The sequence below is a fragment of the Jaculus jaculus genome, chromosome 1 (genome assembly GCF_020740685.1).
Source record: "Jaculus jaculus isolate mJacJac1 chromosome 1, mJacJac1.mat.Y.cur, whole genome shotgun sequence".
In the NCBI taxonomy this organism is placed as follows: domain Eukaryota; kingdom Metazoa; phylum Chordata; class Mammalia; order Rodentia; family Dipodidae; genus Jaculus; species Jaculus jaculus.
In genome coordinates, this window is record NC_059102.1 from 144,083,746 (window position 1) to 144,111,538 (window position 27,793).

The 27,793-nt window shown below is 45.3% G+C and overlaps 1 protein-coding gene across 13 annotated transcripts in view; it reads right to left on the bottom strand.

Annotated features, from left to right (window-relative positions):
• The window catches only part of Fnbp1 (formin binding protein 1), a 177,537-nt gene that overhangs the window by 116,364 nt on the left and 33,380 nt on the right, over window positions 1–27,793 (bottom strand). For all 13 annotated transcript variants that reach the window (XM_045145599.1, XM_045145671.1, XM_004671761.2 and 10 more), the window contains exon 2: window positions 2,019–2,134. In XM_045145599.1, coding sequence (XP_045001534.1) covers window positions 2,019–2,134 — 116 coding nt within the window. The remainder of the gene's footprint in view (window positions 1–2,018; window positions 2,135–27,793) is intronic.

The following is a 27,793-nucleotide window of genomic DNA, read 5'->3' on the forward strand; positions in this document are numbered from 1 at the left end:
CAGCCACTGCAAATGAACTCCAGACATGTCATCATGTACATGTGGCTCATGTGGGTACTGGGGAATCAAACCTGGGTCCTTAGGCTTCACAATTGTCTTAACTGCTAAGCTATCTCTCCAGCCCTCTCATATTTTTTAATTAAAAAAATACATATATATATTGTAAGGCATGGTGGCGCATGCCTTTAAGCCCAGCACTAGGGAGGCTGAGGTAGGAGGATCACTGTGAGTTCGAGGCTAGCTTGAGAATAAATAGTGAATTCCAGGTCACCCTGGGCTAGAGTGAGACCTTACATTGAAAAACCAAAATAGGGCTGGAGAGATGGCTTAGCGGTTAAGCACTTGCCTGTGAAGCCTAAGGACCCCAGTTCGAGGCTCGATTCCCCAGGACCCACGCTAGCCAGATGCATAAAGGGGCGCACGCGTCTGGAGTTCGTTTGCAGTGGCTGGAGGCCCTGGCGCGTCCATTCTCTCGCTCTCTGCCTGCCTGCCTGCCCCCCCCCCCGTCACTCTCAAATAAATAAATAAAAAATAAACAAAAAAATTGAAAAAAAAAGAAAAACCAAAATAATAGATAAATAAATAAATATTTTTTTAAAGTTTGCTGATAACCAAGTTGTCCCCAAAACCAACAATTTCATAGGAACCTAAACCTAGGAGCCAGGGCATAGTTCAGTGGTAGAGCATTTGCCTAGATGCATAAGATCCTGCTTTCAATCCCCAGTGTTGCTAATTAATAAAACAATCATCATCGCCTAAAAGTCAGGTGTGGCAATCCCAGCTCTCGGAGTCCAGTTTAGTCCACACAAGAGAGTTTGAAACCAGCCTGGGATTCATATGTGAGATCCTGTCTCAATAACAAGCCAGCCAGGCTCACCATAAGTTCAAGGTCAGCTGTGAGCTACAGTGAGTTCCAAGTCAGCATGGGCCAGAGTGAAACCCTGCCTCAAAACAACCAATCAAACAAACAAATTGACAAAAACAACCAAACAAAAAGCAATGACTTGGAAGACTAGGTGTGGTGGCGCACACCTTTAATCCCAGCACTTGGGAGCAGAGGTAGGAGGATTGCTGTGAGTTCAAGGCCACCCTGAGACTACATAGTGAATTCCAGGTCAGCTTGGTCTAGAGTGAGATTCTACCTCGAAAAGCAAAAACAAAACAATAAAACCCAATGACTTGGTTTCTGTTTTTACTATCCTATGAACTAAGTTCTGCATGAAAACCAGTTGTTTCTATTGTACTATTATCTTTCATGAAAGAAAAATCTACTTTAAACACCACAAAAGGAGAATATAAATGATCTTTATATCTATTTGCAGATCAACAGTCAAAAGCCAAAGGGTTTTTTTCTCCAAAAGGCTGGAGAGATGGATCATCAGTTGAGCCTACTTCTTTTTTTAAAAATTTTTGTTTATCTCTGTTTATTTATTTGAGAGTGACAGACAGACAGAGAGAAAAAAAAGGCAGAGAGAGAGAGACCAGGGCCGCCAGCCACAGCAAACAAACTCCAGATGCATGCATCCCCTTGTGCATCTGGCTTACTTGGGTACTGGGGAATCGAGCCTCAAACTGGGGTCCTTAGACTTCATAGGCAAGCACTTAACTGCTAAGCCACTTCTCCAGCCCCCCCCCCTTTTAATTTTTTTTCAAATTTTTTAATTTATTTCAAGCCTACTTCTTTACCAAGCATGAGGACATAATGGGTCCCGAGACCTCCAGAGTTTGACTCCCCAGATACCACGTAAACAGCTAGGCATGACCATGAACACCTGTTACCCCAGGCCCCCAGGTAGCAGAGACCCACAATGGTTGAAGCCCTTTGAGCTCAAGAATCAATAACAACAGACTCCATCTCAAAACACAGACCTGGCAGAAGAGACAGAGCGGACACCTGACATTCTCCTTAGGCTACCTCAGGTCTATGGGAAGCCACACAGCATCACATCACACACCACAATACACACAAAAGCAACAACTTTTTTAAAACAATTTTTTTAAAGCCTTCTTTTCCTTACCTGAGCTGCTTCGCATAGCTGAGTTCAATTTCAGTCCTTTCCTTGACAAACTTGATGTATTTTTCCAAAATATCAATTCCCCACTGTGTGTGTTTTTCTAAGTTGTCAAACTGATCCTGTTGAGAGAGGAGAGAAAGAGTTTATAGAACTTCTCTGTGATTAACACAAGTCAATGGACCGGTCTCACGGTAATACATCACTTCCCAGCAGCGGTTCTAGTGTTTTCCATGCTTAGACTTAGGGTCTCTTTTGTTGAACAGCTTCAGGTCAGCATTACCAAATCTGGCTACAACATGAATCAGAAAACTGCATTGTGAGCCACTCAGTCATGCTCCCTCTTCCTTGTAGAAATATGACTTTTTAAATACAGTGAACGTCTTGGTGCAAAAGAAAATATCTTTTTGTAGTGCTTAAAACCAAAGGTGCCCTGTGCATGCATGCAAGGGTGCAAACACGCATGTGCATGCACGTGTGTGTGTGCACGCGCACGCGCACACACACACAGAGCACCTCGGCAGCTATTGTTGGATAATCCTTCAAAACAGCTGATTATGGGGCTGGGGAGATTGCTCAGTGGTTAAAGGCTCTTGCTTGCAAAGCATGCCAGCCTGGGCTCAATTCCCCAGTACCTATGTAAAGTCATATGCACAAAGTGACACGTGTCTGGAGTTTGTTTGCAGCAAGCAGCAAGAGACCCTGGCATGCATACACACACACACACACACACACACACACACACACACACACACACACGTATAAGTAAAAATATACATGTATTTTGGAAGGCTGGAGAGATGGCTCAGCAGTTAAAGGTACTTGCAGGCACTTGCTTGCAAAGTCTGATGGACCATGTTCGATTCCCAAGTACCCACATAAAGCCAGATACACAAAGTGGCACATGTGTATGGAGTTTATTTGTAGTGGTTGGAGACCCTGGCCCATACTCTCTTTCTTTCTGCCTGCCTTTTTCTCTGTCTCTCAAATAAATAAAAATATTTGAAAAAAATTAAAACGAAGAACATTTCCAACATTTAAAAACAGCTGATTGTGCCAGGCGTGGTGGCTCACACCTTTAAACCCAGCACTCAGGAGGCAGAGGTAGAAGGACCGCCCCAGCACTCAGGAGGTGGAGGTAGAAGGATCACCCATGAGTTCAAGGCCACCCTGAGACTACACAGAGAATTCCAGGTCAACCGGAGCTGAAGCAAAAACCAACAGCTGATTGAATCTGGAGCAGGAAGTGGGAGGGAATTATAAATTTCTGCCTTCTTCAAGTGAACAAAAGAATGCATGTGGACTTTGTCCACAGACCTATATCATGTGTGCCAGGGAACCAAAATGAACAGAGATGAGCGCAATAGCTGGCTGAGGGCTCAGAGGTTCCTGTGAGGGAGAAAGCGAGGGCAGGTGGACCAGGGACCGCAGCATTGCTGCACAGGTGTGGAGGAGCTCACAACTCATGGATTCGTCCCGCGTGGTGGGGAAGGGAATGAGGCCAGGTGGGGAGACTATACAGTACCCAAGGTCCTAAAGGCACAGCCAAGGAACCAGACTCTCAGCAGGCACAAGCAGGTCTTACAAGGGCAGGGGCATGACCACAGATCTGCTTGGCATCACCGGGAGATGGAAGCCAGAAGACTGCCCTAAGAGTCTGGATGAGAGAAAATGGAAGCATAAGGGAAGCATTTGGAGACACTTAGCAGCTAGAATTACTAAATGTTAGCGATGATTGGATGAGGAGCTGGGAAGGACGTGAGGAAGGGAGGGCTGCAGGGTGACTCAGGTTCTGCTTCCTGCCACCAGATAAATGGTCCAGATACAAGGGAGTTACATTTCGGGAGTGGGGGAAGGGGAGAGAGACAACTAAACGCCATTTGGCTGTGTGGATCGAAGGTCTGGCCTGTCCAGCAGGGACTGGACAAACAGATGGACTCTGGCAGGAGAGGGCAGGGATCAGGAGCAATGGCCACAGATGGGAATGGCAGGGAGTGGGCAGCTCTACACACAAGCAGCAGAGGGCCTGGCCCAGGAGGGAGCTGACCGGGGAGATGTGGAAGGGAGCCAGAGACCACATTAGCACATCCCAGGCAGGAGCCTCCAGTAAGGCTGGAGCAGGAGGCTCAGGACTGCCTCACAGGTAATGCAGAAAGGGGGAGGCTCCAGGCAGCCACAGGGGCCGCAGCCTCCAGCCTTTCCGATCATCCTGCTGTGGGCCGACAGGATGTGCAGAGCCCCGGCCCCATTTCACAATCAGCCAGGAGCAGCTCACACAACGGGCAAGGGCCAAGTCAAATAAACACACAAGACTGCTACGTAACCCTACCATGCACATCCCTGTGACAGAACAGTGCACAGTCAATGTCACACTTCAGCCTCTTTTTTCCCCCAGCCACTTTTTTTTTGGGGGGGTGGGGTTTGGTTTTTCGAGGTGGGGTCTCACTCTAGCCCAGGCTGACCTGGAATTCACTATGTAGTCTCAGGGTGGCCTCGAACTCACAGCGATCCTCCTTCCTCTGCCTCCCGAGTGCTGGGATTAAAGGTATGTGCCACCACGCGGGGCCCCCAGCCACTTTTTATTGAGATATGATATTCAAAAGATGTACATGGAGGGGGGTTTGGTGGCACACATTTTTAATCCCAGCATTCAGGAGGCAGAGGAAGGAGAATCACTTAAGGCTACCCTGAGACTACATAGTGAATTCCAGGTCAGCTTGGGCTAGAGTGAAACCCTACTTCAGAAAACAAGCAAACTGTATATGAGCTGGAGAGATGGCTAAAGGTCCTCACTTGCAAAGCCTGCCAGCTAGGCTTCAATTTCCAAGTCAAACACAAAAAGCAGCTCAAGTATCTGGTGTTCATTCACAGAGACAAGAGGACCTGGTATGTGTGTGTATTTGTGTGTGTGTGTGTGTGTGTGTGTGTATACATATATATATATATATATTACACATGTACAAATCAATAAACAATTTTTTCTTTTGTTTTAATAAACAATTTTTAAAATATAATTATCTTTATAACCAGTCATTTAAGATATTATCAGGGGGCTGGAGAGATGGCTTAGTGTTTAAGGCACTTGCCTACAAAGCCTAAGAACTCATCTTTGAATCTCCAGGTACCACGTAAGCCCACAGTGATACAAGCATGCAATGTCAAACATACGCACAAGGGCACACGTCTGGAATTCGTTTGCAGCAGCTGAAGGCCCTGGCATGCTCATTCTTTCTCTCCCTCTCAAATAAATAAAATATATATATTTAAAATATCATCAGGGCTGGGGAGAATGTTCCATGGTTAAAGGAACTTTCTTGCAAAGTCTGCTGGCTCATGTCCAATTCTTTTTTTATTTTATTTTATTTATTTGAAAGAGAGAGAGGGAGAGAGAAAGAGGCAGATAGAGAGAATGGGCACACCAGGGCCTTCAGCCACTGCAAACGAACTCCAGACACATGCACCACCTTGTGCATCTGGCTTACATGGGTCCTGGGGAATTGAACCTGGGTCCTTTGGCTTTGCAGGCAAACCACTAAGCCATCTCTCCAGCCCTCAGGTTCAATTCTTCGTCCACAGGCATTTATTTTCAGCAAGAAACACACATACACACACATACTCACACATGAACAAATAAATAAATAAAATTAAGAAAGAAATATGGAACAAATCATTAAAGTTCTCATAGATTTTTGGTCCTCTATAATATATTCCACAAATTCCTAGATTCTATTTGAAAAGAAATAGTGCTCTGGATTATTTATTTGTGGTATATCTAAAGACAAGGTTGTTGAGCAAATCAACAGTGTAAACAAGACTGGAGTTCTCTTTAAACAACTTTAGAGAGCAAACAGACAAACAATTCAAGTAATAATTACGTACTTTGGAGAAACACTTCTCCAAGTTGCTCTTCTGACCAGCAGCAAAGGAAAGGAACCGAGAGAAGAGGGAAGAGAAGGGGAGGGGAGGGGAGGAGGAGAGGGGGAGGGAGGGGAGGAGAGGCCATTAGTTTCATAGTGATCACATTTGGAGATCACATTGGAGAGATGGCTTAACAGTTAAAGTACTTTCCTGTAAAGCCGAAGGACTCAGGTTCAACTCCCCAGGCCCCACATAAGCCAGATGCACAAGGGGGTGCAACATCTGGAGTTCATTTGCAGTGGGTAGAGGCCCTGGTGCACCCATTCTCTTTCTCTCTCTACCTGTCTATATCTGTATCTCTCCCTCTCTCTCTTAAATAAATAAATAAAAATAAAAAATGTTAAGGAAAAAAAAAAGTTAAGCACCTGGCCGGGTGTGGTGGCACACAGCACACAGGAGGCAGAGGTAGGAGGATCATCGAGAGTTCAAGGCCACCCTGAGACTACATAGTGAATTCCAGGTCAGCCTGGGCCAGAGTGAGACCCGACCTCAAAAAACCAGCAATGCAAAACAAAACAAAAAATGCTCCCCCATGTGCGTTTCCTCTGTACAGCCTCTCACCTCCTTTTGCCCCTTGGCTATTTTCAGCACTCTAGGAAGCGTGCTAAGCCTCCCGCTCTCGGATTCACTCGTCCTCTTGATAATCTGACTACCCACTTTCTCCATCATATGACAATTATGCACTTCCTTTTTTTGTTGGTATGTGTATGTGTTTGCACGTGTGCAGCTGCACACAGGTGTGGAGGCCAGAGGTCAACATTAGGTGTCATCCTCTACTGCTTCTCCACCTTTCTTTTCTTCTATTTTGTCCTCCACCCCATCCCAGGTAGGGTCTCAGTCTAGCCCAGGCTGGCCAGGAAGGAACTCACTCTGTGGCCCCAGGCTGGCTTCCAACTCATTGCAATCCCCTAGCCTCGGCAGGGATTAAAGGTGTGTGCTACCAGCTCCACCTTATTTGTTAAAACAGGGACTCTCACTGAACCTGGAAGAACTCACTTATCCAGCTAGACTAGCTAGCCAGCAAGCCCCACGGATCCTCCTGTCTCTGCCTCCCAGCAATGGAGTTACAGGAAGGTGTTATCACACTTAGCATTTTTACATGGGTGCTAGGGATCTGAACTCGGATCCCCATGATTAAACACTGAACATTTACACAAGCCCCTGTTTTGCAATTGTGTAGAGCACTATATACAATATCAAGCAACAGCTTTCTGGGGCTAGAGAGATGGCTCAGCAGTGAAAAGCCCTTGCTTGCATAACCTGAAAGCTCTGGTTTGATTGCCCAGTATCGTCATAAAGCCAGATACACACAGTGGCGCATGTATCTGCAGTTCATTTGCATTGGCAACAGGCCCTGACTTACCCATTCCCCCACCCCTCCTTGTAATAAATAATCAAAAAAAATTTTTTTTAAAAACCAACAGAAAAGCCGGGCATTGTGGCGCACGCCTTTCATCCCAGCACTCAGGAGGCAGAAGTAGGAGGATCACCATGAGTTCAAGACGACCCTGAGATGACATAGTGAATTCCAGGTCAGCATGGGCTGGAGTGAGACCCCACCTCGAAAAACCAAAAAAAAAAAAAAAAAAAAAGCAACAGAAAAAAAAATTAAATCACAAATAAATAGTATTTTAAATATAAAAAGTGGGCTGGAGAGATGGCTTAGTGGTTAAGCACTTGCCTGTGAAGCCTAAGGACCCCGGTTCAAGCCTTGATTCCCCAGGACCCATGTTAGCCAGATGCACAAGGGGGCGCACGCATCTGGAGTTCATTTGCAGTGGCTGGAAGCCCTGGTGCGCCCATTCTCCCTCTCTCTCTCTGTCACTCTCAAATAAATAAATAAAAATAAACAAAAAAGTTAAAAAATATTAAAAAATAAGTATAAAAAGTTAAATCACAAATAAATAGTATTTTAAATAATATTAATTTTAAAAAAGCAACAGGCTGGATATGGTGGCACATGCCTTTAATCCCAGTACTGGAGAGGCAGAGGTAGGAGGATCTTCATGACTTCAAGACCACCCAGAGACTACTACCTAGTGAATTCTAGGTCAGCCAGGGCTAAAGCAAAACCCTATCTCCAAAAATCAAATACAAACAAAGAAGCAAAAAGCAATAGTTTTGTGCCAGAGAGATGGCTTAGCAGTTAAGGTGCTTGCCTGCAAAGCACTCAGGTTTGATTTCTATTCCCCAGTACCAACATAAAACCAGATGCACAAGGTGGTGCATGAATCTGGAATTCATTTGTAGTGGCTAGAGGCTCAGGTCTCCCCATTTTTTTTCCTCTCTCGAATAAATAAATAAACAAACAGGATCTTACTCCAGCCCAGGCTCACCTGGAATTCACTATGTAGTCTCAGCCAGGCCTTGAACTCACCAGAGATCCTTCTATTGGGATCAAGGGCATGCACAACCACGTCCAACAAGAAACTCTTTTACATGTGAACTGAGACCACCATAAAGATGACTAGCCTTGAGCCAACAGTATGCCTTCAATAAACTTATCCTGCATGCCATAATGAAAGGATGGAGTGCAAACAGGACAAAAGATGCTGATAACCAAAGCCTTAAGTAGTCACAGATAAATCGATGCTTGCTGCCGGCCCCCAACATCATTCTTGGTGTGCTCTATAAAGGTGTCTTTGAAGGGGGCCGTGCCCTACTGCTATCGTCACATGGACACAGCAGCTGGAAGAAAATTCAAAACACATGAAAAACTAATCAGCCCACTTACATTCTTGACTAAAATGTGGAAAATTTAATGGGAAAAACTCCAAATCTTAAAAGGACACCTTTGTGAGCAAATATAAATGGTCCTTTAAGTAATAGCGCTTAAGGACTAGAGAGATGGCTCAGAAACTAAATGTGTTTGCTTATAAAACCTGATGGCCTGGGTTTGATTCCCCAGTATCCAGGGAAATCCAACACACAGCATCTGTCTGTGGTAGGAGGCCTTGGTGTGCTCACACTCACTGTCTCTGTTTGCTTCTTTCTCTCACCACTTCTCTCAAATAAATAAAGCAATGTGTTTTTAAAAAAAGAATCAGAGGGAGTGAAGAGATGGCTTAGCGGATAAGGCAATTGCCTGCACAACCCAACAATGTAAGTTCAGTTCCACAGTACCCACATAAAGCCAGATACACAAAGTGGTGTGTGCATCTGGAGTTCGTTTGTAGTGGCTAGAGGCCCTGGTGCTCCCATTCTCTCTCTCTCTTTCTGCTTGCAAACAAACAAAAAATTGGGAAAAAGTGGGGGGAGGGGCTAGAGAGATGGCTTAGCGGTTAAGGCATTTGTCTGCAAAGCCAAAGGATCCCAGTTCGATTCTTCAGGACCTATGTAAGCCAGATGCACAAAGGGGCACATGTATCTGGAGTTCATTTGCAGTGGCTGCAGACCCTGGCACACCTATTCTCTCCCTCTGTCTCTCTTAAATAAATAAATAAATAAATAAATAAATAAATAAATAAAGTAATTTAAAAGAAAAAGAAAGAAAGAAGGTATGGAGAGATGACTTAGCAGTTAAGGTGCCTGCCTGTGAAGCCTAAGGATACAGGTTCAATTCCCCAGTACCTATGTAATCCAGATGCACATGTGCCTGGAATTCATCTGCAATGACTGGAGGCCTTGGCGTGCCCATCCTCTCTCTGTCTGCCTCTCTCTCTCTCTCTCTCTCTCTCAAAATAAATAAGTAAAATATTTATCCAGGCATGATAGCGCACACATTTAATCCCAGCACTTGGGAGACAGAAGTAGGAGGATCACCATGAGTTCGAGGCCATCCTGAGACTACATAGTGAATTCCAGGTCAGCCTGGACCAGAGTAAAACCCTACCACAAAAAAACTAAAAACACCAGGGAGCTAAAGAAGGTACTTGCCTGCAAAGGCTAGCAACCTGAATTCAAGTACCCTTTACAGTACCCTTGTAAAGCCAGATGCATATGGAGTTCATTTGCAGTGGCTGGAGGCCCTGGCATGCCCATTTTCTCTCTCTTTCTCTCTGCTTGAAAATAAATTTAATTTTTTTTTTTTTAATTTGAGACAGAGAGAGAGAGGGAGAAAGAGAGACAGAGGGAATGGGCATGCCAGAGCCTCTAGCCACTGCAAACAAACTCTAGATGCTTATGCCAACTTGTGCATCTGGCTTACCTGTGGCTTGTAGAATCGAACCTAGGTCCTTAGACTATGCAGGCAAGTAAACAAACAATATTAGGAAGAGTATCACTGCTGTAGATGTTTGTAAATCTCCTCCATGTCTGGCTTCACAGATGACAGTCGCCACCTCACAGATATTTCTGTATTAGATCCAGTACCATTCCCGACTCTGCCTGAAGTATGAGAAAAATTGTACCTTCACCCAGCCATGTATTAGAAAACAGGAATAATCTTTTTGCTTGTTTTTGTTTCTTGAGGCAGTTTCATGTAGCTCTCGCTGGCTCAAATTTACTATGTAGCCATGAATGACCTTGAACTATCCTCCTGCCTCCCCAGTGCTGGATGGACAGCAGCCTGGCGAACTCTTCACACCGACCTCCACGTGCAGCCCTCAGAGAGGAGAGGTTCATGCCCTTTTCAGATAACTGCCTATCTCTCCTTGATACCACACCAAAACCGAACAGCGCATGCTCAGAGGCTAGACAGAGCCGGTAGAAGATCTGAACCACAGCCAAGACTGGCCCGCACTGGCTACAATGAAATCCATAGTCAAGCCTGTGCTTTGATTGGCTCTTCTCTTATTTGCGTGTGATTCGACTTTACTCCCTGGTCATTAGGAAGACTTTCTCTAGAGTGACCGATGGAAAGGTCTAAGCAGGGTCAGAGGAAGAGAGCAGCGGATGTAGGGAGGGCTAACCAAAACTAAAGATGTTACAAATAAGCCGTATACAAAATAACTTCTTTGTTAACTAATTAAAAATATGCCGGGTGTGGTGGCGCACGCCTTTAATCCCAGCACTCAGGAGGCAGAGGTAGGAGGCTCACTGTGAGTTCAAGGCCACCCTGAGACTACAGAGTGAATCCCAGGTCAGCATGGGCTAGAGTGAGACCCTACCTCGAAAAAACTAAAAAAAAAAAAAGTAAGTAAAGGGGTCTGGAGGGATGGCTAAGGTGTTGGCCTCCAAAACCAAAGGACCCACGTTCAATTCCCTAGGACCCACGTTAGCACAAGGGGGCGCAAGCGTCCAGAGTTCATTTGCAATGGCTGGAGGCCCCAGTGCACCCATTCTCTCTCTCATTCTCTCTCTCTGTCAAATAAATAAAAATAAAATAGTTTTAGAATTATTTTTAAAATTTTTTTAAATAAGTAAAGGGCTGGAGAGATGGCTCAGTAGTGAAAGGCACTTTCTTGTAAAGGTTTGATGCCCCAGTACCCACATAAAGCCAGATGTGTCAAATGGCACCTGCCTGTGGAGTTCATCTGCAGTGGCAGGCAGGCCTGGTGTGGTCATACTCTCGCTGTGCCTGCTTCTCTTACCCAAATACATAAATAAATAAAATTTAAAGTGAGGAGAAAAAAACATTTAGTAGCAATCTTAAAAAAAAATGGGCTGGAGAGATGGCTTAGCAGTTAAGACACTTGCTTGAGAAGCCCAAGAACCCAGGTTCGATTCCCCAGTACCCACATGAGCCAGATGCACAAGGTGATGCACTCATCTGGAGTTTGTTTACAGTGGCTGAAAGCCACGGCGCGCCCATTCTCTCTATCTGCCCCTCTCTCAAATAAATAAAAAATAAAATATTTTTTTAAAAAGAGAGAGAGAATGGCTGGAGAGATGGCTTAGTGGTTAAGGCACTTGCCTGCAAAAGCTAAGGACCAAGCTTTTGTTGTATTTTCCTTTTTTTTTTTTTCTTTTGCAGTAGGGTCTTGCTCTAACCTGGAATTTACTATGTAGTCTCAGGCTAGCCTTGAACTCACAGTGATCTTCCTACCTCTGCCTTCTGAGTGCTGGGATTAAAGGCGTGCACCACCATGCCTAGTGCCAATAAATAAATAGTTTATTTTTAAAGCATCATTTGCCAGACAATGCACGCTTTTAATCCTAGAACTGGGGAGGCCAAGGTAGGAGGATCACTGTGTGCTGAAGGCCAGTCTGGTGCTACAGAATGACTTCCAGGTCAGCCTGGGCTAGAATGAGACCTAGGGTAAAAACAAAGAATCAGCCGGGCGTGGTGGCACACGCTTTTAATCCTAGCACTCGGGAGGCAGAGGTAGGAGGATCACTATGAGTTCAAGGCCAGCCTGAGACTACATAGCGAGTTCCAGGTCAGCCTGGACTAGAGTGAGATCCTACCTTGAAAAGTCAAAAAACAACAACAACAAAGAATCGTCTTCGCTATTTCAACAAAGATTTTTGTTTTTTAACATTTATTTATTATTTATTTGCAAGCAGAGAGAAAGAGAAAAAGAATGAGTGTGGGTGTGCCAGGACCTCTTGCCACTTCAAACAAACTCCAGATGCATGTACCTGTGGAATTACATGTGGGTACTAGGAAATCAAACCTGGGTTCCTGGGCTTCTCAAGCAAGAGTCTTAACCACTGAGCCATCTCTCCAGCCCCCCCCCCTTTTTTTAAAGATTGCTAAGAAACCTTTCCCCCCCACTTTAAATGTTATTTATTTATTTATTTATTTATTTGTGTGAGAGAAACAGGCACAGCGAGAGTATGACCACATGCATCTGGCTTTACGTGGGTCCTGGGGAATCAAACCCAGGTCGTTAGGCATTGCAGGCAAGTACCTTAACCAATGAGCCATTGCTCCAGCCCCTCTGACTACAGTTTTATAACTATCTCTTTTGGGGGTGGGGAGACAGTCTTGCCACATAGCCCTGGATGACCTAGAGCTCACTATGTAGACCAGGCTGGCTTCAAGTGTGTAGCAATCCTCTTGCCTCTGTCTCCCCAGTGCCAAGATAACAGGTATGTACCATCATTATACCCTGATTATAAATAACATTCTATACGTAGATATATATATATATATATATATATATATATATTGTCAGAATTCCTCTCTAAGATGCCATAAATATTTAATTGTTGCTCTATAATTGGGCTGATGGGAAAATCTTCAGGATAAGAGAAATGTACAGTCACTTGAGCCTCTGCCAACTAGAGATAAAAAATAAAGATGAAACATTTATGAAAGAAAATGGAAATCAATAGGAAATGCCACTCCATAAAGCATTGAACTATGTCTTTTTCTTTGACTGATACACTGCCCATTGTGTGCCCATAAGCACAAAACCCACTCTCAGAAATAGGCATCATGTAATACCCAATTATGGTAATGGATTGGTTATTGATTGCAAAAATGACTTCACACTTAGGGGGAAAAAACTTCAAAAGTAAAAGCTGGGTGTGATGGTGCACAACATAATCCCTATACGGGAGAAGCTGAGGAGGATTACCAGGAGTTTGGACTACAGTGGTAAAACTCTACCTTGAAAGTATTTTTAAAGCCAGGCATGGGGGCGCACACCTTTAATTCCAGCACTTGGGAGGCAAAGGTGGGAGGATCGCTGTGGTTCGAGGCCACCCTGAGACTACATAGTGATTTCCAGGTCAGCCTGGGCTACAGTGAGACCCTACCTCAAAAAAATAAAAATAATTTAAATACATTTTATTTATGTATTTATTTATTTGAGAGAAAGACAGAGAAAAAGAGAAAGAATGGGTATGTCTGGGCCTCCAGCTAGAGATGGCCTAGCAGTTAAAGTACTTGCCTGCAAAGCCTAAGGACTCATGTTTGACTCTCCAGGTCCCATGTAAGGTGACGCAAGCAAACAAGGTCACACATGCATACAAGGTAGCACACGCATCTGGAGTTCACTCGAAGTGGCTGGAGGCCCTGGCACACCAATTCTCTCTCTCTCTCTTTCTTTCACACTCTCTAATAAAAAAAATAAAAAGATTAAAAATAATAAAGCCAGGTGTGGTGGCACACATCTTTAATCCCAGCCCTTGGAAGGTAGAGGTAGGAGGTTCACCATGAGCTCCAGGTCAGCCTGGACTAGGGAGAAACCCTACCTCAAAAAACCAAAAAAAGAAAAAATAATAAAGGATAATAAAAAATATTTTTAGCCAGGCATGGTGGAGCACGCCTTAATCCCAGAACTTGGGAGGCAGAGGTAGGAAGATTGCCATGAGTTTGAGGCCACCTTGAGGCTACATAGTGAGTTCAGGTCAGCCTGGGCTAGAGTGAAACCCTAACTCGAAAAACCAAAAAATTTTTTAAAAATTAGTACTAGCCTGGGGAGATGGCTCAGTAGTTAAAGGCACTTGCTTACAAAGCCTGCTAACCCAGGTTTGATTCCCTAGTAGCACCCAAGTAAAAGCCAAATGTAAAACATGGCACATGCATCTGGCAGCAAGAGACTGTGGCATGCCCATGCACACACACACACACACACACACACACACACACACACACACACCACGCACATACATAAAATAAACTGGGTTGGAGAGATGGCTTAGCAGTGAAGGTGCTTGTCAGCAGCCAAAGGACCCTGGTTCTATTTCCCAGAACTCATGTAAAGCCAGAAGCACAAGGTGGTACGGGCATCTGGAGCTTGTCTGCAGTGATTGGAAGCCCTGGTGCACCCATTCTCTCAAAAAATAAACTATTTAGTAAAAAGTAAAAATATAAAATTTTAGTACTAATATTATCTAAAAGCCAAGAAATTTTAAAAATAATAGATAATTGCATCAGAAAAATGTCTATGGAGCCGGGCGTGGTGGCACAGGCCTTTAATCCCAGCACTCGGGAGGCAGAGGTAGGAGGATCGCCGACAGCTCAAGGCCACCCTGAGACTACATAGTGAATTCCAGGTCAGCCTGGACTAGAGTGAGACCCTACCTCGAAAAGAAAAACAAAACAAAACAAAATGTCCATGGAAGTAAGAGTACAAAAATATTACAAGACAAACACACCATTTATACTCTAAGCCAAAAGTCACGCATCTTACAAATATTTTATTGTACACTTGCTATGTGACAAACTATTTTAAGAAGGCAATGAGAACCAAGGAGATAAACTGCCCCACACACATCAGCCAAGGCCCAAGTTAAACCACAGAGGAACTGGCAAGAGGAGCAAGAGCGCTGCTTCCATGGTGAGCCTGACAACCAGCACCAGGGTGATGGAGACAGACACTGAAGAGACTCAAATTGCACCAAAGCAGAGATCCAGAAGCTGCTGAGAACTCAACACACCCACCAAGGCTCAGGAAATTTTGCAGAAGAGTGGGTGGAAAGATGGTAAGAGCCACAGAGTGGGAGGGAATATCCAGAGGGACTGTCCCCTGCCCGACAATGACTGACTGATGCCCTTACATCTCATAACCCACAACCCCAAGGGAATACCAGAATCCCACTGAGGAGGACCCTCAGAGGAGTGGAGGAAGGGAGGAGGGAAATGATACTAACACATGATGTGTCCATACAAAGTTTCTACTTAAAAAAAAGGTGTGTGTGGGGGGGGGTGGTGCTAAAGAGATGGCTTAGTGGTTAAAGCATTTGCCTACAAAGCCAAAGCATTCCGGTTCGATTCTCCAGGACTCATGTTAGCTAGTTGCACAAGGGGGCGCATGCATCTGGAGTTTGTTTGTACTGGCTGAAGGCCCTGGTGCACCCATTCTCTCTCTCTTTCTTTCTCAAATAAATAAATAAAATATATAAGTATATTTTAAAACTACTTTCAGGGCTGGAGAGATGGCTTAGCGGTTAAGCGCTTGCCTGTGAAGCCTAAGGACCCCGGTTCGAGGCTCGGTTCCCCAGGTCCCACGTTAGCCAGATGCACAAGGGGGCACATGTGTCTGGAGTTCGCTTGCAGTGGCTGGAGGCCCTGGCACGCCCATTCTCTCTCTGCCCATTCTCTGTCTTTTGCTCTCAAATAAATAAATTTTTTAAGATACTACTTTCAGAATTGAGGGAGCTGAACAGTAGAGTGCTGGCCTAGCATGTGCACGGTCCTGGGTTCAATCCCTGGTGCACATAGTGTGTGCACGCCTGTGACTTCTGTATTCAGGAAGCAGAGGCAGGAGGATCCGAAGTTCAAAGTCATCTGTGGTTCCTTAGTGAGTGTGAAGCTGAGTTTATACATAAGTAGAACATTACTGTACAACTCTCCAAAGAAATCTCAAAAACCTTACTTCAGAATTAATCTGACTCAGTTCTCCTTAGGTTATGAACACATTAAAGCCCTCAGGTGTCCACTAGCAGGATGAACATTAAAGGTATTTGACAATCACAATCAGCTGACACCCCGGTCCCAGCAGAAGAGAGGCTCCAGGGTAAAAACCCAGCCCGCCCCCTGCTCAAGTCTTTCTAGAAGATTTGAATCCAACGCATACACACACATATCTTTTTTTGACTTTTTAAAAATTATTTGCAAGCAGACATGGGGGAGGAGGGAGAGGCTGAGCGTGCCAGGGCCTCTAGCCGCTGCAAACAAACTCCAGATGCATGCGCCACTTTGTGCCTCTGGCTTTACATGGATACTGGGGATTCAACCTGGGTTCTTGGGCTGGAGAGATGGCTGATCATTTAAGGTGCTTGCCTGCAAAGCTAAAGGACTCAGGTTCAACTCCCCAGGACCCATGTAAGCCAGATGCACACATCTGGAATTCGTTTGCAGTGGCTGGAGACCCTGGCGCACCCATTCTCTCTCTCTCTCTACCTGCCTAGTTCTCTCCCCCTCTCTCTCAAATAAATTAAATTTGAATAAAAACAAACCTGAGTTCTTAGGCTTTGCAGGCAAGCACCTTAACTGCTAAATCATCTATCCATCCTACAATAACTTGAGAATGTGGTTTGGATGTGTAGCCCAGATCTAGAGTGTGCAGTATGCCCTGAGTTCTAGGCCCAGCACTTGTTATCTGGGTGCTGGGGTCAAGCCTGTATTTCTACCACTTAGGAGGTAGAGGAGGGAGAATCAAAGAGTTGGTCATCCTTAACTCCACAGAGAGTTTGAGGACAGCCTGGGCTATGTGAGACTCGTCACCTGCCTTCATAAAACCAAGTAACAAGAGAACATTACATATATAAGAAGGTTCTGCAGGGTGCACGCCTGTGATTCCAGCACGCAGGAGGCTGAGGCAAGAGGACTGTAAGATCCAGGCTAGCCTGGTCTACAAAGCCAGACCCTGACTCAAAATGGGTGGACATGGGTTGGGAATATGGCTCAGTGGTTAAAGGTGCTTGCTTGCAAAGCTTATAGGCCCAGGTTCAATTCCCCAGATGCATAAAGTGGCACATGCATTTGGAATTCATTTATGGAGGCAAGAGACTCTGCCCAACCATTCTCTCTCCTTCTCATGCTGTTAAATAAGTAAATAAAATAGGAGCTGGACAGATGGCTTAGTGGTTAAGGCATTTACCTGCAAAGCAGATGCATAAGGTGGCACACGCGTCTGTAGTTTGTTTACAGTAGCTGGATGCTCTGGTGTGCCCATTCTCTCTCTTTCTCTCTCTCTCTCATTCTTGCTCTTGCTCTCAAATAAATAAAAATAAATAAATAAAATCGCTAGGCCTGGGGATGTAACTCTGTGATAAAGTGCGTGCCTAGCATGGGTTAAGCCTGGGCTCCATCCTCAATGCCACCAATATATATGCCGTATATCTAGTAGTGAGCTTCCTAAGCTGCTGCCTGAGAACTGCTTTTGTCCCTATAACGCCTGCATAAGTACTTAATTCTCATTAATTATACATGAGTAGTCAGCTCTGCTTAGCAACTAAAAGCTCTTCAGGTTTTTAAATATACTATTTATTTATTTATTTGAGAGAGAGAGAGAAAGAGAATGGGTATGCCAGGACCTTTGGCCTCTGCAAGTAAACTCCAGACACATATGCCACTTTGCGTGTCTGGCTTCACGAGGATACTGGGGAATAGAACCCAGGCTGCCAGGCTTTACAAGCAAGTACCATTAACCTCTAAGCCATCTCCTCAGCCTATCTTCAGGGGTTTTCTGTTTGTTTGTTTGTTTGTTTGTTTTTGAGGTAGGGTCTCACACTAGCCCAGGCTGACCCTGAATTCACTATGTAGTCTCAGGGTGGCCTCGAACTCACAGTGATCCTCCTACCTCTGCCTCCTTTACCAAATGCTGAGATAAAAGGTGTGTGCCACAACACCCAGCCATCTTCAGGTTTTATTAACATTAATAGATAATTCCACAGAAATTCCATTTTTTTTTAATGTGCATCTGACTTACATGGGTGCTGGGGAATTGAACTCAGGTTGTTAGGCTTTGCAGGCAAGGGCTTTAACTCCCTAAATCATCTCTCCAACCCATCTTTTTTTTTTTTTAATGTTTAGCAAACAAAACTTTATTGACGCTAGCTTTCCACACTTGGAAGGTGGGCTGTCGCAGATGTGGTTCCAGTCAGCAGACAGGAAGAAGCAGATGGGCGAACAGTACCAGCTGTGGGAGAGGCATGAATACGGAGCAACTGCTCTTCTCTACTTCCTGCCCACTCACCTTGCTCTGTGTAGGTGCCATCAAGTTCTTATTTCTGTTACAAATTGCTTCTGGGTGGTGCATGGTAGCACACACCTTTAATCCCAGCCCTCGGGAGGCAGAGGTAGGAGGATTGCTGTGAGTTCAAGGCTACCCTGAGGCTACATAGTGAATTCCAGGTCAGCTTGGGCTACAGTGCGACCGTACCTCAAGAAAAAAAAAAAGAAAGAAAGAAAGAAATATGGAATAGAGCATATAGACAGAGCCACTGCCCAGTCCCAGAGCTAGGCATGGTGGCATGTGCCCAATAACTGACGATGAGGAGGTTTTTAAATTATACTAGCAATTAAATTTAGCTGGTTTCATAGAAAGTCTTCCTGGGGGCTGGGGAGATGACTGAGCAAGTAAACTGATTACTATGCAAACATGAGAACTCGAGTTCACATAACCGCTAGGCAGGGTGCATGTGCACTGGAGAGGGAGAGCCAGGGGATCCCCGGAGTTCACTGGCTGGCTAGTCCAGCAGAATCCATGAGCCCTACTTTCAGCAAGAGACCGTCTTGGGGTGGAAAGACGGCTTAGCAGTTAAGGCAGTTGCCTCCAAAGCCAAAGGACCTAGGTTCTATCTCCCAGAACTCATGTAAGCCAGATACACAAGGTGGCACATGTGTCTGGAGTTTATTAGCAGCGGGTAAAGGCCCTGGCACGCACCATTCTCTTCCTATCTGCCTCTTTCCGTCTTCTCTTGCAAGTAAATAGATAAAAGATTTGGAAGGGGGAAATTTTTAAAATAAATAAAGTAATTTAAAAAACAAGACCCTGTCTCAAAGAATAAGGTAGAAAAAAATGGAGTACGACTCCTGACGTCAAGTTCTGTCCTCACTATGCATGTGCCTGCACCTGCACGGGTCCCCAAGCCACACAACCCAGACTCACACCAACACACACTACACACCACATGTATGCAAAAAAAAAGTCTTGACAAGTTTGATAGTAATGCTGGGTGTAAGTTACATCTATGGAGTGAATGAAGAAAATATTTTGGAATATAGATTTCACAATTTGCTCTAATGTTTAGTGAAAGCCAGGATGTGAAATCCCAAAACAGATCACCATGACTGTTCCATCTGGAACTCAAATATGCCTCGTAAATTCAGACTTGGCAATCATGAACCACAGAGAAACCAGCCTTCCCACCCAGCTCACTCTGTTGTCTGTTTGGGTTTGCGGCAGGGTGGCCGGCCCAAGCAGAAGCCTCAGGATTTTCAAGTGGTCAAACGACAAGATGCTGATTTTTATCAACACAAACAGAACTATTTTTACAAGATCTCACTAGATTAAAAGCAAACAACTCTCTCTGACTCTTTTTCTCTCTCAAATAAATAAATAAAAATCTATTTTTTAAAAAAGGGGGGGCTGGAGAGATGGCTTAGCAGCAAAGGCATTTGCTTACAAAGCAAGAGGTTCCTGGTTTGACTCTCCAGAACCCACTTAAGCCAGATCCACAAGGTGGCATGTGCATCTGGAATTCGTCTGCAGTGGCTAGAGGCCCTGGTGCACCCATTCTCTCTCTCTCAAATAAATAAATAACTAAAAAAAATATATTTTTAAAAAGCATTTAAAAAAAAAAAGCAAACGAGAACTAGAGAGATGGCTTAGTGGCTAAGGCACTGGCCTGCAAAGCCCAAGGAACCATGTTCAACTCTCCAGGTCCCATGTAAGCCAGACACACAAAGTGACACAGCGTACAAGGTCACATATATGGCACAAGGGGGGAGGGGTGCGGCACACGTCTGGAGTTTGATTGCAGTGGCTGGAGGCCCTGGCGTGCCAATTCTCTCTCTGTCATTTAAAAAAATGGGGTGGGGGAGCAGTCTGTTGGGCTCGCCTCAAAAAAAAAGAAAACAAGAAAAGCTGCTAGGAAACTGAAAAGTAACACCACAGTCCCTGTAAGGCTGTTCTGGAAGCTGGCAGAATAATGTTTTCAATCACATTTCTCAACCGGAATACTAAGAGAGGAATTCTCATTGGCCACCAACTCTGTGTGATACAAATAGCATCAGTGGTGGGGGCTCTGTCTAGGAGACAGTGACAGGTCAATCTCATACCAACCCTACAGAAAGAGCCTTTAACTCCTCCTTCTATATCAGGCTTTAATCCCCTCTTTGGGCTAGAAAATCATGCTTATTTAAGAACAGCAATACAGGGCTGAAGAGATGGCTTAGCAGTTAAGGCACTTGCCTGTAAAGCCAGACCCAGGTTCAATTCCCCAGGACCCACATTAAGCCAGATGCACAAGGGGGTGCATGCAACTGGAGTTCATTTGCAGTGGTTGGATGCTCTGGTACACCCATTTTCTCTCTCATTCTCCCTTTCTCTCTCTCTCTCTCAAATAAATAAAGGGGGAAAAAATTTAAAAAGAACAGCAACACAGTAATTTGAAGACTACTATTTCTACACCGTGTAACTGGCCCTCGTTAACGCAGAACTGAAGCATTAAGAATGTAGCTACAGCCCAGGGATTGGCAGTGGGCACAGAGATCCCCAAGGCCGCCAGCTCAGCAGTGCCAGACAATGGCAGCCTCCGGGTTTCTTGGGCTCTGCTCTGAATGCCTTAACAGATTCAAGGGCAGTGAACACTCAAGAACTTTGAAAAGCTGCAATTTTTTTTTTTTTTAAGGGACAGGCTGCTTTTAAACCCTTCATTCTCAGGCTGGAGGGTCGACAGAATACAAAATAAGATGGGCCACAGAAGGCTTTAGATGTCAGTATACAGTCAGCTTCAGGGCTAACAACTGCTGCTGCTGAGACAAGTCAGATCACTGTGAAACGGATGCGCCTGTTTGTTTTGTTTTTAATATGAGCCGAGCATGGTGGCACACACTTTTAACCCAGCACTTGGGAGACAGAGGTAAGAGGATAGCTGTGAGTTTGAGGCCAGCCTGGGACTACAGAGTGAGTTCCAGGACAGCCTGGGTTACAGTGAGAGCCTACTTTGAAAAAACAAAAAAATTATTTGAGAGAGAGAGAGAGAGAGAGCTCACACAGGTTTCCCTGCACACAAACTCCACACACATGCACCACTTTGTGCATCTGGCTTTATGTGGGCACTGAAGAAATGAACTCGGGGCAGGGAGTAGGGGAGGGGCTGGAGAGATGGCTCAGTGGTGAAGGCACTTGCCTGCAATGCGTAATGACCTGAATTCAATTCCCCAGTACCCATGTAAAGCCAGATGCACAAAATGGTGCATGCACCTAGAGTTCATATGCAGTGAATAGAAGCCCTGGTACACCCATTCATATTCTCTCTCTCTCTACTTGCAAATAAATAAATAAAATATTTAAAAGAAATGAACCTGGGCTAGCAGACTTTGTGAGCCATCTCTCCAACCCTGCACCTGCCCGCCCCCCTCTTCCCCCCGCCCCTCCCCCCATCCCCAGGCTGGATCTCGTTCTAACCCAGGGTGACTTGGAACTCTGTAGTCCCAGGCTAGTCTCCAACTCACCATGATCTTCCTACTTTTGCCTAGGAATGCTGGGGCATGCCCTGTTTCCACCAGTTTTTTTGTTATTGTGTTTTTTTTCCAAGGTAGGGTTTCATTCTAGCCCAGGCTAACCTGGCATTCACTTTGTAGTCTCAGGGTGGCCTTAAACTCAAGGTGATCCTCTACCTCTGCCTTCTCAGTGCTGGGATTAGAGACATGCACCACCAAGCCAGGACTCTAACCTCTTTTTTTTTGTTTATTTATTTGCATATGTGTGTTGTTTGTGTTTTGGGCAGGGTCTCTTGCTGCTGCAAATGAACACACATCTGACTTTACATGGGTGGCTAAGGAACTGAACCCCAGACCCAACAGGCTTTGCAATTAAGTGCCTTTAACTGCCATTTCCCCTACCCCTAGGCTTACAGTTTCAAGAGGAGGTTGTATCACGGTGGGGAAAACATGGCAACTGGCTCACGTTCTCCTACATCAGCAGCAGGGAAAGAGCAGCAAGAGCCATAGACTAATAAGCCTCAAAGCTGGCTGGATGTGGTGGCACACACCTTTAATCCCAGCACTCGGGAGGCAGAGGTAGGAAGATCGCTGTGAGTTCGATGTTACCCTGAGATTACATAGTGAATTCCTGGGCTAGAGAGAGACCCTCCCTCAAAAAAAAAGCACCTCAAGGCTGACCCCAGGCAACACACCTCCTCCAGCAAGGCTCCACCTCCCAAAGGCTGGTAAACTCAGGACTAAATAAGAGGCTTAATCACAAACACTTGAGGCTAGATAAAGGAAATGAAATGTCCCTCACCCCCATGTACTTCTGATATAACACAAAACTAGACATTCAGAATAGATGGGTTTTAGGCAGTGAAAAATTATTATAGCAATTTTTAGAAATCTGACCTCTATGAAACTGAAGATAGTTATCAGCAATTTCCTATCTATTTTACAGCACCCAGTGAATAATGCATGTTTGTGGAAGTGAATTATAGCACAGGGAAATCAAATATGTAGAACCCATCGAACTGTAGTGGCTTTTAAAAAGAACCAAAATAGTCATTTTCCATCCATACCACAATTACAGTAAGGTATAAGAAGGCCAATCATGGACCCACACTGTGAACGCCACTCTGGTAGATTAGCTCACATCTCCCTATGTACTGAGAAAATTCAAGTCCCTAACATTCTGCTTTTAGAGAACTGCTTAACAACTGATGTGCTAGGAATTAATTTGCAGGGAGAATAATTCCTAATTCATTCATTCTGTTTGGCTCAATTCTGTGGGTGTATTTTCAAACAGCACCTATAGACCCTTCTGACACGTATTAGTAACAAGGGCCCTCAGATGATCACAGAGGGGACTTCACACGCTGTCCGCACGTGAGGGTCTCTAGGACGCCTCCCACGAGGTCAAGATGGTGTGTTATACAGCAGCGTTCACCCGGCGCTTAGATTTCTGAAGACCAAGAAGCTTTTCAAATTAGCCCTCTGTCACCTCAGACATGACCAAGATGCTCGGGATGCATCTGTCTTCTTCTATTTGAACATTAAATTAGCCATTTTGGCCAATGTGGTGGTGTATCCCTTTAGTCCCAGCACTCGGGAGGCTGAGTTAGGAGGATCATAGTAAGTTCAAAGCCAGCCTGGGGCTACAGAGTAAGTTCCAGGTCAGCCTGGGCTAAAGTGAGACCTGCCTCAAAAAAAAAAAACCAAAACAAACAAAAAAACAGCCATTTTGTCTTTTGAGTGTAATATCTTTTCCAGCTCACTAGCCCACTCCCATTCTTGGGCAGGGCTTTTCCTTTCCCTCTCCTTCCCTCCCCTCCCTCCCTTCCTTCCTTCCTTCCTTCCTTCCTTCCTTCCTCCCTTCCTGTCTTCCTGTTTTGTTTTCTTTTATTTAATATTTTTATTTATTTGTTAGAGATAGAGAGAGGGAAGGAGAAAGAATGGGTGCGCCAGGGCCTCTAGCCACTGCAAAAGAACTCCAGACACATGCACCACCATGTGCACCTGGCTTATGTGGGACCTGGAGAATCAAACCTGGGTCCTTAGGCTTGACAGGCAGGTGCCTTTTCTGCTAAGCCATCTCTCCAGCCCTTTTTTCTTTTATTTTCCTTTCTTTTTTTTTTTAACTTTTATTTATTTGAGAAAGAGACAGAGAGAAGAAGAGTGGGAGAGAATGGGCGCGCCAGGGCATCCAGCCACTGCAAACAAACTCCAGATGTGTGCGCCCCCTTGTGCAAGTGGCTTTAGATAGGTCCTGGGGAATGCACACCTGTGTCCTTTGGCTTTGCAGGCAAGTGCCTTAACCGCTAAGCTATCTCTCCAGCCCCCCTTTTTTCTTTTTTGAGGTAGACTGACCTGGAATTGACTATGTAGTCTCTCAGGCTGGCCTGGAACTCACAGTGGTCCTCCTACCTCTGTGTCCAACTGGGTGCTGGGACTAAAGGCACGCGCCTGAGGCTGAGGCTATGGCTAAATTACTAAAGTAATCCTCCTGCCCCAGTGTCCCGAGTACTAGGACTGCAAGACTAGCCCACAGTGGAGACTCAGAACACGCCAGCTTGGGTTACATCTGCAGTCATTTACCAGCCCCTCATCGCAAGCCTACGAGCTGGGTAGGCATTGTTTGTGTTTTACAAAAACAGAGCTTATTATAGACAGCACACATGGGGGGATCTCCCGAGTGCAGCTACGGTGGCTATTCTTTGCCCGTGTGTCTCGTCTTCCTCCAATAATCCAATGGCAGCTGGCCAGCTGTTCCGTGTTATCTCGTGAGGGCCTGAGCAGGCCACAGACCACGGGGTTCTCCATCCCCACAACCCAGTAAATAGGTGTGATCACGCATGTGCGTAATGCCAGCCTGTGGAGGGCAGAGACCACAGAACAGCTGGGGCTCACTGACTGAAAACTGCAAAGTTGAGAGAGACACCCTCATCTCAAGGAAGTGTGCAGATGAGCAAAGGGAGAAGGGCACGTGAAGTGCTTCTCAGGCCGCCGCGCGCGTGCGCATACACACACACACACACACACACACACGTGCACGGAGTACATGCACACGGCCATCTTGATTCTTCTCAGCTGATTCCTGCCATGGCCTTTAAGAAATCCTCCTCCACTTTTTTTTTTTTTTTTGGTCTCACTCTAGCCCAGGCTGACCTGGAATTCACTACGTAGTTTCAGGGTGGCCTTGAACTCACAGCGATCCTCTGCTTCCAGAGTGCAGGGATTAAAGGCGTGCGCCACCAAGCCTGACTTTTCGTTTTTTTTTTTTTTTTTTGAGACAAAGTCTCATGTGGCCCAGGCTGGCCTCAAATGGATGACCTTGAACTTCTGACCCCTCTGCTTCTACGCAGAGTGCTGGGATTACAGGAGTGCACCACTGCTGCCAGCTCTAAATGCCCTTCCTCTCACTGTCTGCTCTGCCCACTTTCTCAGACAACTCTTGGCATCTCATTTTGCCCAAGGAAACCCAGAGGGTGGAGACCCTTGCCTTCTTTTATATTTCCATCAGGTGTTGAAGCATTTTATCAAGCAAAACACTTGACCACTTCAAGCTTTTCTGCAATGATATTATTTATTGGACTTGTCTACTTGCTGGTTAACTAAAGCAACAAAGTAAACAGTCAGCCTTTCGTTGTCTCAACAAAGCCATCCTGGGTATTTTTGCCTAGGGAGCCACACCCAAGACATGCAGTCTGTGTGCCCCGGCTCATGACTGTTTATGCGTCACTTTTGGAATGGCTGGACCTTTTACAGACCTCCTATTAACATGATTAACATGTCTTTGAGTTGCAGTGTGGGAACCAAACATAAAATCTCTAAATAGTTTCCAGCCTTAGAAGTAGTCACTACCATCACCGACAGACATAGTGTACTATGAATCATGAATCAGGGGTTCTGGGACCAGGAGCTGATCCTGGGACTGTGCTTCCCCTCCCTCTAGTTGAAGGGGCCTGGGCTCCTGCAGGCTGACCGTGCCTGCCTCACTCCCTGATCAGCTGTAACAAGGAAACAGAAGTCAAGATATGAGCCAGGTATCACAATCAGCAATCCACAGAGGTGGCATCAATAGTCAATACTACCACAGCTCAAAGTGTCAGCTCTGGTTTTGTTGGTTTGTGTTTGTTTTTCCAGGCAGAGTCTCACTCTAGCCCAGGATGACCTGGAAAGTACTCTACAGCTCCAGGCTAGCCTTGAACTCACTGGAGTTCTCCTACCTTAGCCTCCCAAGTGCTAAGAGAAAGAGAGGGAGAAAGAGAGAGAGAGGTGGAGAGGGAGAGAGAGGGAGAAAGAGAGAGAAAGAAAGAGAGAGAAAGAGACAGAGAGAATATGGACACACCAGGATCTCTTGCTACTGCAAACTGCAGATACATATGCCACTTTGTACATCTGGCTTTACATGTGTATTGGGGAATCAAACCTGAGCCATCAGGCTTTGCAAGCAAGTGCCTTTAATTGCTGAACCATCTCTCCAGCCTCGATGTGTGTGTGTGTGTGTAGGGTTTTTTTTTTTTTTTTTTAAGGTAGGGTCTTGTTCTAGCCCAGGCTGTCCTGGAATGCACTATATAGTCTCAGGGTGACCTTAAACTCATGGCAGTCCTCCTACCTCTGCCTCTAGACTGCTGGGATTAAAGGCGTGTGCCACCATGCCCAGCTCTCAGCCTCGTTATACATATTTTTTAATTTTTTTAACATTCTTTTTTTTTTTTTTCGAGGTAGGGTCTTGCTCTAACATACAGGCTGACCTGGAGTTCACTATGTAGTCTCAGGGTGGCTTTGAACTCAAGGCAATACACCTACCTCTGTTTCCTGAATGCTTAGATTAAAGTTGTGTGCAACCACACCCAGCTAATTTTATTTTATTTTTATGCATGCACCACCTTGTGTTTCTGGCTTACATGAGTCATAAGGAATTGAACCTGGGTCCTTTGGCTTTACAGGCAAGTGCCTTAAACACTAAGCCATCTCTCCAGCTCAATATTAATCTTTTTGAAGTAGGATCTTGTTCTAGTCCAGGCTGATCTGGAATTTACTATGTAGTTTCAGGGTGGCCTTGAACTCACTGCAATCCTCCTATCTCTGCCTCCCTAGTGCTGGGATTAAAGGCATACACCACCATGCCTGGCTACTTTTTAATTTTTTTTTTAATTTTTGTTGTTCATTATTTAGTTATTTATTTGAGAGTGATACAGAGAAAAAGAGGCAGATAGACAGAGAGAGAATGGGTGTGCCAGGGCCTCCAGCCATTGCAAACGAACTCCAGATGTGTCCGCCCACTTGTGCATCTGGCTAACGAACGTGGGTCCTGGGGACTCGAGCCTAGAATCGGGGTCCTTAGGCATCACAGGCAAGCGCTTAACCACTAAGCCCTACTTTTTAATTTTTTTAATTACTTGGCACCTGTGCATGTGTGTTTGTGTATGAGCATGCCAGGGTCTCTTACCACTGCAAGCAAATGCCTGTCCAGCTTTATATGGGGGGGCCAGGGTATAGTGAACTGAATCTGGGTCAGCAGGCTTTGAAAGCAAGTATCTTTAACCACTGAGCCATCTGCCAATCCTCACCCCCCCCTTTAAAAATTTGTAGCCCAGGCTGGCCTTGAACTCCTGATCCTCCTGCCTCCACCTCTTCAGCAATTTCTTCCCAGCATGAGCTCCACAGCCCAGCTAAGCCTACAACATCCACTACTGCCCGGTAGCCTAGCCTCCCATTCAAGAACTAATCAGGCCTGGCCCCGTTTAGCTTCCAAGATCCAAGGGGATCAGGTGCATTCAGGGTGGATGGCAATAGACTCCCTCTTCTGAATAATCTCCAAGACAGGCACCATGGTCACCCCCACTTGACAGATGAGGTAACCAAGGTTGAACGACTTGTCCAAAAGTGACTCAGCAAGTTAGTAACTGGAGAGGAGCCATGC